We start from the raw sequence: 11,064 nt of genomic DNA, 5'->3' as shown, positions 1-11,064 counted from the left end.
ACAACAAACATTAGAATCAGGTGAAACAACTGCAGTACTACCTCATACATGACCTCAGTCCTCTTTGAAGCATATATATTTAAAACCCCTCAATATATTTTGCCAATAATTTCAAGAAAAAAATTAAGCACAAGTTGCTAGTTCAAGCTAGTTTATCCACATCAAACTTTCTCCACTAAGAAGGCTTTTCCTTTGTATGGCTTCTTCCTCCCACCAGTATTTTCTTTTGCTTTTTGAGCTTGTTATGATTCAGTGATAACATTCATGAATGTGAAACAGTCTCAACATGGTCTTCAGCTTGATTTCAGACGTTTGGCTTGAAAAATCCAGGATAACCTCTGCAGATATATCCAGAAGAGTTCATGAACTTATTATCTCAATCATATTTTGAATTAGCAGAAGACACAAATATTTAGAACTTTTAAAAATTATCTTGACAAGAAAAAAGCGTCAGCTAAAGTAAGAGCTTTGCTCTATTTGATTACTCAAATAAATTCCAACTCCAATTATATTAAGATACCTACTTTTATCAGTCTCATCCTGGGTTTTTGCGATTATTATTTGACTCCATACACGCTCCTTGTACCACTTACCTAAATAATCTGTACTGACCCCAAGTTTAACAGATAATCAACAAGTGTAATATACATTACATTGAAGAAGGAGTATCTACACTTGATCAAGTAGTCGCAAAAACTTCTTTCTATTCAAATTGATCAAGTTCTTTTTAAAGCTATTATTACGTTGTTCATATGTATCCCATATTGTTCATAAGGTGGCTTTGCATTTCAAAGAACTTTGTCATTGCCAAAATAGGTCATGTCACTTACATAGTTTTCTCCAATTCCTTAGTCTTATTGCCTAAATTTACTCAGAAGAAAGCATTCACTGGTGCTTTGATTGCCACAAAGCAAAATACCTACAGATAAAACAGTAAAACACTACCTTTTTTTTTTTTTTAAGTTGGGAGGATTCAAACACACAATCAATTATAATATTTGTTCTTTACAGTAAAGGCAGTCACATACCATGCCAAAGAATAGTTATTTACTCACGGCAACAAGAGCTATTTTGGCAGCTGAAGAGCAAGCAGCTGCATGAATTTCTAAATGCGTTAAAGCATCTTCATAACTTCTCCAAGATAAATTATGTAACCAAATATGTAAAATTTAATCAGACCTGTTCTCTTTGTTGCAGTAATCAGTGAAATCACTTTCGTATCTTGTAGTATGTCCTGCCTTGGTCTCCATTTCCTTGGCTTTAGAAGAGTCTACTTTACGATTATACTTGGACAAAAACTAGAGGAAACATTAAAAGGTAAAAATAATTATCTAAGAACTTAAACCAGGATTACACTTTATATATTTTTAATAAGTAGCAGAGAACTCTTTCTTTTTGAAGAGCAATATTTGGTAGAACTAAGCCCTTTTAATTTTACTATTTTGATATTAAAATTATTTAGGGAAAAAAAGTGTATATAGCTAACCTGTAGAACATCATCTGGTATCCTTGTAATTTCTGGGGGTGGAGGAGTATCGAGTAACTGATCATAGTGTTTTATCTTGGGAGGAGAAGGGTCTCCAAAATGTTTAAGATACTCATCAGAGCTCACAGCAAAAGGAATGCTGTCTTCAACGTATTGTTTATCTGTTGCATCATTCTTTGTCACCGACTCAATCTTTTCCCCCTGCTTTACCTGTTGCAAAAGAGGTATTAACTGCCTTCAGTTAATTTACTTATCCTAGGTAAAGTATTTAATAAATGTTCGTACAAAGTTATTAGAAAGATCTACAATGACATAAGTAGTATTGGAAAAGAATCCGAAACTGACATTTGGAAAATGGCTTATGGTAAAAAGTGTGTGAAAACATACACAATTGCTATATACTACCTTAGCTTCCATTTTTAGCCATCTTGTTTCAAAATCTGGAAACAGTGGTGTTGCTGTATGGCTGGGAGGAGGCAGTTCATTTGTCTCTGGTGACCTTGGTAATACTGTTCTATTTGTTCTGGAAGGCATTTTCACATCAGGAGTACAGAACACAAGTATCATAGGAGAAGCCATCCAGTCAGTTGCTGAAATTAAGCGGGGGGGTGAAGGGGGGGATATGGATAAAAATATACACATACACACATGTATATAATCAGTTGCAGTGCCCCAGTTTAGTTTTCTAAGTCTATTAGGTTTTCATAGATTTGTGTATTTTAAAACATCTGTATCACTTTTGCTGCTATTTTTTGGTATGAAGAACCATTCAAATTACAGAATTCCATAAAAGCAACAAATGCAGATGTAAAAAAAAAGAGTAATAAGTCTACTCCCACTAACCGAATATAACTGAGAAAGCCCAACTTAAATCAACATTGCTTTAGCTTCTCATATATTCGTCACTATATTTGTCCCAAGATCTTCCCACATTTTCAAGAGAATGTATTACAGCTCTTTTCGAAGAAGTTTTAGCACTACTCTTGAAAGATTTAAGTTACTGTCTTGTTAGCCTCTTTCAAAGCAGCTTCTTTCCTATCTTTAAACAGATCTAATGGGTATTCTCAGAAAAAAAAGGCAAAGTTGGCAAAACAGTATTTTTATTTCAAATAAAGATAAGTTGCAGTTACAAAATGATGGATCCCCCTGCATAATTCTAGACAGATATGAGCAGAAGAATGAGCAAGATTTATATTGAAGTAAGCAACTTTCCTATAGGAACCACCAACGTTTCATTTTCTCGACATTAGTACTCATACAATGACTGTGCCTGAATTAACTATATTTAACAAGAAACACAGTTTAAAAGTTTGCCAGGCCTTTACAAAGCATTTACACATGCATATGTAAAAAATGCATATATATATTTATTTCACAGATTTTTAACTTACCATTCTCAGCTGTCACTTTTGGTTTTGGCCCAGGAGTAACCACGATTTCCCTGGATGTAATTTCTGGTACATTCACTTCATGATTATCTTTTTTAACCAACCTGAAAACCAAAATCCTCAATTAGCTCTCAAGTAATATGAAGAAACCACAATTAAAGGAATACTGTCAACCTGATCACTTTTCTAGTATTTGCTCATCAACATGCAAGTCAAAAATTCATTCCCTCAAAGACTATTTTTTCATAGATTTTTCATCTAGGATTTTACTGCAGCAATTTGTATCATGCAAGTATTCAGTCCATCCACAAATTACCAAATACACTGAGATTTCAATCCAAGGCATAAAAAAACCAAACACAAACCAAACAAAACCTGACAAAAACAAAAAAAAAGGTGTCCAGGGTAGGATCAATTTTCTTTGTCCCAGATGCTCAATTCTGTGTTAGGGGTACAGTCTATTTTATTCTGAATTGCCCGTTGCCTAGAAAATTCTAAACAACAAGAGGAAATATTTTTGGTTCTTACTTTTGGTTCTTCTACTACCATTATTGTGAACACTAAAAGACTTTTAATTCATTTTTTAAGTTTGAATAATATTACCTATGTTAATCACTAGCTGACTTCAGAGTAAAAAGCCATTTAATATCAATTTCACAAAACTTGAAACTGAAATTTAAAAAATTATTTCTTCATATTTAAGATATTCTAGTGGAATAAGGATGTAGGCAGTTAAGAGACAATACCAGACAAAAAGTGGAAGCTTACCTAAACTCTACACAAAAGTGTGTCTATAAGAAAATTATTTTACATGTTTAAAAAGTTATCTTAACTATGAGAACCAGATACAGAGCTTCTCCACAAAAAGCCTAAGCTTAAAAAAAAAAAAAAATCCTTTTGAGGCAGGATATTTTACTTAGATTAACAATCTCAAATTTTTAGTTAAAAGTAATTTTTCAAGTCAGTTTTGCCTTAGAAGTGTTATAGAGACCTGAAACCATGATTTTTAGTTTTTACAGGGGATAACAACAACTATAACAAGAAACACTTCTGTACAGATGTTCCCCCCCCCCCCTTCTTTCCTAATTACTTTTGGTTTCAGTTTTATAGTAGGCGCACTCAAGTGTATTGTTCTTTTCACCTGCTTCAAAACTGAAAACCTGAAAAACAAAGTTGAGGGAGTTGAGGTCTACTAAATATTTTTAAGAACTTTGAGATTAATTTTTAAAGTGGTTTTCACAGAATGCATAGCTACTAGACAGATTTCAGCTAGGTACAAGACCTGGCTGGCTGGCACAAGCAAGGAATATGAAAGGGCAGGGCTGTTTCCAAGTCAGAATTGTTTACCTATCTTTGTACCTGGAAATTACAGATATAAGGCTAGCTCATATTTACTAGGGTTTTTTTGCTTATCTGATCATCAGAGAAGAGATTCTGCACGTTATCCAGTGGCGGGGGGGAATCTTTCTATTATTATTATTTTAAATTTGCTGGCTTAGCGTTCTGCCCGTTTAACATGCTGATCCTTCTCACTAAGAGGTGAGCTAAGTGCTTTTTGGAGGTAACAGGCTGTTTAATCGTTTCAACCTTTCCGATCAAACCACAAGCTAACTCTAACTTAATGTTGCCAAATAAATAAAACAAATAAGCTAAAAGACAGTTACACAACATTTTAACTCTAATGACTTAATGCCAGAACCTCTCACATATGCCACTAATTCTGAATCCATACACGGCTTTAACTTTAGTCACAGTTAGTGTGTGTCCATCTGTTTTGGTCATTAATAATGATGATGTGTTAAAGAACAATCATGCTGTAACTAATTCTCAATAGAATTTTAATATTATCATTAGGGGTATGGAAGACTGATAGTGTGATTTTTTTTTTAATTATATATAAATATTGCAAGTGGTCTGTCTAATTGTTTCACTAGAAACCACAGAAATAGAAACTGCATTTCTGTATGTATCCATTTTGAAATTAGTCATAATTAGAAGTGACGATCACATTTAAAACAGTTCTCATTAAATAGGAAAAATAGTACAAACCCACAAAAAATTACAGATATCAAAAGAATTTAAATTGTGCTATAAGCTGAAACTATTTTCAAAATATTATTTGGAGAAGGAATGATTTTTGAGTTAGTGTCTTTCAGGAGCCAGTAACAGTTTTCCTGTTATTACAATTCCAATATTATAAAGCTTTATCAACATTATAGTATTTACATAACCATCCCCAAGGAGAGATCCCAAAACTATTTAAAAGAAAATGTATCTTTTCACTTTCACTTTTCCTCCCAGTAATCTTGAAGTTTAAAAAAACAAAAAGCAAACACCACTCAAAATTTAACCATTGCAGCAAACTGGATCTTTGGGGGACAAAGTCACTTAAGTTGGCATGGTTCTGAAGAACTTCACATCTTGTGCCTATATTGCAAATATCGTGGATTAAAAAAAAAAAAAAGTTGAATGATTATTTCCACAATTTATTTTGGTTCTTGTTTTTTTGAATAATTTCTCCAAATACCAAATATTTAGCTGCAGAACAGTGTGTTTCTTTTAAATACTGTCAACTTTTAAAATTGAACATATTGCTAATACTAACTATAAAAACATGATCCAACTACCTTTAGATAGACAGAAAAATACTTCTAGTGCTAAGGTGTTCTACACCTCACTGCTGCAAATTATTTTCTTTAATTTTAATTAGAACAGTAAAAATCTGGAGAGGTCGTTTCAACAGAAGACTGGAGGAAAAAGAGCTAAGCGTTTGTAACGTGTGGCTAGATAATGTAAGAGATAATACAGTTTCTACAATGAGCCATTTACTGAATATCTACTGCAGACATGTTCTCAAATGCAAATCTAAGGTTAAGAAAACAAAAGATCACAGATACACTGTGCATTTTCCCATTGTAAATAGATTGTATATGGAAGATTCTTATCGTGGGGCAGTCACGGAGTATATCAGAGATGTGTTTCAGGGCAGCATTTGGCACTGCAAAGGGGACATGAAGAGACATAGAGAGAGTTGCATAAAAACACAGGACTAACCTGCTGGTAAATTATCACCTGCTTGAAGAAAAAGAGAAGGGCAATTGCAGCAAGAAATTAGTACAGCAAGAATAAACTACAGAAAATGCAGTAAAGAAACAATCTGAACTTAAATAATTTACTCACTTCTTGCTTGTTTGAGCAGTTTTACGAATAAGTGACATCGTATAATCTTCATTCATACACACGGTATGTTCACTAATGCCAAAGTGTTCAAGTTTTGGTGTTACACACTCATAATCGTCCATCTTTAGCTTACATTTTGGTGTTTTGGGCAAAATACAGGGGGTCTGTGTTTTTAGTGGAGTCCTGTTCTTTGCATTTTCTTGATACACATTTGTTGTGTGTTGTCCTTTCACGGCACTCCAAGGCCTGGAGAAAGCATATTGTGAAAGACCAAAATCAGAAAGCTGGGGGTTTCGCAGTGGGTCTTTGGGCACCAGTGGCTTCTCAGTAGAAGGAAGATGAGGTACGTCATCTGCTTTTTCTTCATCAGATTTATTCTGGACACACACCATTGAATCACTGTTAACTTCTTCCTCCTTTTCTGTTTGAGAACAGTAATAAAAAAATGTCAGAAGTTTCTGTTTTAAGAGTTTATAAAACAAATTGGGACTTCCCCCCCAATTCAAAATTTTTTATTTATTATTGTAAAAAATAGATTCCTTGTTTCATTTGAAAGCACTGAACCTGAAGCTACAACAGATATCAAAAGCTCGTATCAGGCTAAGCTATATTTATAATGCAGGTCACACATTTACTGAATTTTATTCCATTGGTAAATATTTCTAGGAAAAATGAAATGGAAAGATTTTTACACAAGTGTATTTTTAATAGAATTCACCTCCCTGCATGGAGCAGGCAGGAAGTGCTAATCTTAAACATATTTATTTGTTTTTATTTCAGTGCAAAAGGGAAAGTTGATTAAAAATGTACAACATAAATTCCATTTGTATGGAACTGGAAATGTTTCTGAGGAAAGAGCAAAGGCTGCACACAGTACTAGAACGATCATTCTTCAGAAAAACAGTATTGAAGAAAGATTATGAAGCAGCAACTAAAAATTCAACAAAGAGGGTAGCTTTTTAGCTAAGAAGAGTCCAGTGCAAAAATAAGCAAATCTGTAATTTGTACATTTCTGTAGTTAAGCTGAAACACCTCAAAATATTTGTGAATTTCTGCATGATGTAAGCAGCGAGGGGCAGGAGAGGAAGATATTTAAAATAATACGGCAGGGGCATTACCTTTTTATGTGTACTGGTATTACATAGTCAGAGACACTTAGCTTAAAAATACATCTTAAAAAACAAATTAACCTTGTAGCTCTGTTTGGAGTCTTCTTTAAAGGCTGAGAGAGGACAGGAAGGAAGGTACTGTAAAATTAAAGCCTTCTGCCATATCTTTGTAAAACAGTTGTAGTAGCTTAATTCAGAGGTGAATATGGTCCACAACCACAATTTGGTTTTGCATAATGACTGAATAATGCTCAGGGGAAGGTTAATTGTGCCCTGCCAAAGGCGTCTTGAAGATTAATTTGGCCCTTGATACCAAAAGGGGTATGTGTAGTACTGACAGCTGTAGTATTTTAAACTCATTTGGCATATCTGGATTTTTCACGCAAGCATGCATGCACTTTGACTGGATTAAGGATATCTCTCCCCTCCGGCCACAATCAGGCTACTACTGCTTGCCACGTGTCACCTAATCCCCGTATGCGCTTCTCTATGCTACGGAGCACATTATTTTAAGTTTTTCTCCATGGTGATTTAAGTCAATGGAATCATCACATATCAATTTGAAGTAATTTAGATGCACCTACAAATTTCCCATACATGAGAAACTGAAGCAGCATAATTCTCTGGGCCATGAAAACACATTTGCCAACATGTTTTCTGACTATAACTATTGCGGGGGGAGGGCGGGGGGAAGACCCACCTACCTACTAACTTAAAAACGTGCCAGGAGATCTACCTCTAAGTTTTTGTATTTTGGTTGGCACCAATCACAACAGAATCTTTTACCTCTGGGTATTATTATAAAGCAAACAACATAGATGTACTTGATCTCTTAATTAATAGAAATATACACATAGCTAAAGAGAAACATTTTAGAAAATTACACTTGTCTTCAAATACTGTATTGACAAGAAATATTACCTTTAGAGTCTTTGACATGTGGTTTGTAGCCATATTTCTGGAACAACTCTCTTATTTTTCCAAGATCTGCTGCATTTCTTTGCATCAATATTTCACTTGCCTTCATAAACTCATGAATTGCTTGTTTTTCAGAGCAACTCTTACCAAGACTCGCATTAACATCTTCCTTTGGGGGCAGAGCAGGGGGAGGGAAACACAGAAATAATGTTTTTCAAACCACCACATGGTAGTTGTTTACACGTGAAGTATTTTGGGAATAAGTACTGAACTTCAATTCAGATGAGGATAAGCAGCAAATTTAGGCTGTATCTATACCTGAAAACTAGGTTACAAAATATCAGGAATATATAGGGCATGAGTGTACAAAAACTTAGAGAAGTTAAACCAAGATGACAGCTCGCAGTATGATAACTGCTTACTGGTAACATCTCAAACAAAAATAAATGCTTTTACTCCATAAAACTATGAGATAACAGCAATTATTTTGGACACTTACTCCCCAGGTACAAAGAATTAGTGCAGAGCTGAGGGTAAACCTCAAGATTATATCCTATCTTACCTCTCAATTATTTCTGCAGTTGCTTATTTCTATAGCTCATTTTTCCTACTTCTATTAAAGAAATTCTTCACAAGTTGAAATGGCTGAAGGTATTGAAACATCTCTGAAGCTTTTCTTTATTTGAAGCACTAGTCATTGAACACAAACAAGCATACCTCTTCTCTAGGGAGCTGCTGCTCCTGAATCCTTCTCCCCTATACCTACGACTTGGCACAACTACAACTTCTGTTACCTTTGTCCCCTGCTAATCTGAGCAACAACAGTGATTGCAACCTAATAAATACTGCTAAATCTACTTTAAGTCACCTAAAAGTTTTTGGGCACTACCCCGATGTGCACAGCCATTACGAGGAATAAAATAAGTGTCAAAACTGCTGAATAACAAAATTGTATTTTGGCTTAATGATGAAAATAGAACCATAAGCTTATAGAACATCCTCCTCCTCCCTAATTTTTCAAGAAGGAAGCGAGTTAAAATGTTACCTTCAGAGTCCTGATTTCACAATGGAGGTCATATAAGACTCTTACTGGAGATTCATCTTCATAGTCTTTGATACGCATGTTCACATAAAAGGGTTTGGAAAGAAAAAAGGGGGATGAGTATTTAGTATGCAAGTACATTCTACATCAGAATGTAATCTCTGCTATCAGAGGTGTTGGACTCATACATTAAAGAAAGAGAGTCAAGACAGAGAAAACCAAAGAGAAACTAGTTCACATCAGGTACCTTGCACAGCATGAGACTGCAATTCCCACAGTATGTGAAACTACACAGAAAAAGTGTACAGGCTTCCATTTTACTGTTGCAGCTAATACTGTAAAAATGAACATACATCAGATGTTGGTGCAATAGGTTGGTCCCTGGGCTATCTAGGATTATTTATGCAAAATTTTTATTCTTAAAGAGTTTGAACTTGAAATAATAAAACTGGAAATAAAGTGATATAGACACCACTGAAAAACATCCATCAACAGAAATGCTGAATTTTTCTGCCTTGTTTGCACATGGAAAGATGTTAGTATTGTTCACTTACACATGCAGCAGTCATTACTTTTTTCGCTGGAAATCGAGGTTAATGCAAAGAATGTAAAAGAGGACACCTGCTATGTGACAAGCAATAAATCCAATTAGAAGCTTGAGCTATCTGTGCACAGAGAACAAACCCTGCACATGCGTTTTCTTGTCTCAATCACGAGAAGACTAAAAGCAAGAATGTGATTCCCCATTCATCCCGTCTTGGTCCGCGATAAACGCTTACCTACAAACCCACAAAAGAGCTCCGAGAGACAATGATAAGAGGAGAACCCCAAACAATACCCTGCCGACTTAACTCCAGGCCCGTCCCGGGAGCCATCAACCCCTCTTCACATGCCCAGAGGAGCGTCGCGGCACAACTGCAGGCGGGAACCCAGATCAAGGGCTCCCGAGGAAAAACCACCCCTCCCGGGGCTATCCCAGCAGACCCGTCAGTCCCAGCGTCCGGGTGCGCCATCGCCACCGGGAGCAACTCTCCGGACTCGGGGGCCTGCTGCCTGGGGAGGCGGGAGCGGGAGCCCCGGAGCAGGGCTGCGGCCCGAGGAGCGGGAGGGGGCCCCGGCGGACTCAGCCGCCCCAAGGAGGAGACGGGTCGAGGCCTGCACTCACCCGTGTCCTCTCTGCGCAAGGCCCGTTCCAGCTGCCTCGCTTCCTTCTCGAGTGTGAGGGCGACGGCGCGCAGCTTACCGAAGAAGTCCCTCGACACGTCCATCTCCCGCAGGGAGGGGGAGCGCCGGAGAGGCAGCGCCGGAACCGTCCGCCCGAGCCCCGCTCCCCGCGGCTAGCCCCAGACCACGCGATCGGCCGTTAACAGCTGTCCCGAGAGCTGGGGCTTCCGCTGCGCGCTGGCAGCGACCCTGAAGGTAACGGAGCGGAGCGGAGCGGAGCCGGGCCGGGCCGGGCCGAGCCGAGCCGAGTCGAGCCGAGCTGAGCCGCGCACTGCCTGAAGGGGACGGTTACTGCCCGCCGCCACCTTCGAACCGCGGGCAGCGCGCGCCCCATTGGTGCTGCCAGGCCCCGCCCTGCCGCCGCGAGCTCTCGCGAGACGTGCATCCCACCGCCTCCCGCCACCATCTTGCTTCCCGCCGTGGAGCTGCAGCCGTTAACGGAGCAGGTGAGCGAGGACGGACGGGAGGGGCCTGTTAGTGACAGGGCTCGGAGCGCTGCTGTGGCGTCTCGTAGTGCTCCTTCGCCCCGAGCGCGGTGTGTGTTTTGGCGGGTTGGCTCCGGTCTCGCTCGGGCTGTCCTGGCCCTGAACCGGGAGGTAACCCTGGCGGGGAGCGGGCCGGGATCCTCCTCCCCAGGCAGCAGCCGTTCGCCGCGCGGGCCGAAACCCGCCTGGAGCTGGTGAGTGCTGAGCGGTCCCAGTGGTCTGTGTGGCACCG

General features: G+C 38.4%; 1 protein-coding gene across 1 annotated transcript; it reads right to left on the bottom strand.

Moving 5' to 3' along the window:
- Window positions 1-304: 304 nt before the first annotated feature.
- On the bottom strand, window positions 305-10,600 carry SKA3 (spindle and kinetochore associated complex subunit 3; the record flags this gene model as incomplete). Its single annotated transcript, XM_082014827.1, has 9 exons — window positions 10,289-10,600; window positions 9,127-9,191; window positions 8,085-8,250; window positions 6,055-6,475; window positions 2,878-2,978; window positions 1,889-2,076; window positions 1,487-1,696; window positions 1,180-1,298; window positions 305-338 (listed from the first exon to the last, which is right to left on the bottom strand). The coding sequence occupies exons 1-9, from the start codon at window positions 10,389-10,391 to the stop codon at window positions 305-307; spliced, it is 1,407 nt and encodes a 468-aa protein (XP_081870953.1). The 5' UTR covers window positions 10,392-10,600.
- Between the last annotated feature and the right edge of the window lie 464 nt (window positions 10,601-11,064).

The sequence above is a fragment of the Phaethon aethereus genome, assembly GCF_964289735.1.
Source record: "Phaethon aethereus genome assembly, chromosome: 1".
NCBI lineage: Eukaryota > Metazoa > Chordata > Aves > Phaethontiformes > Phaethontidae > Phaethon > Phaethon aethereus.
This window is presented reverse-complemented; position numbering and strand designations above follow the sequence as displayed.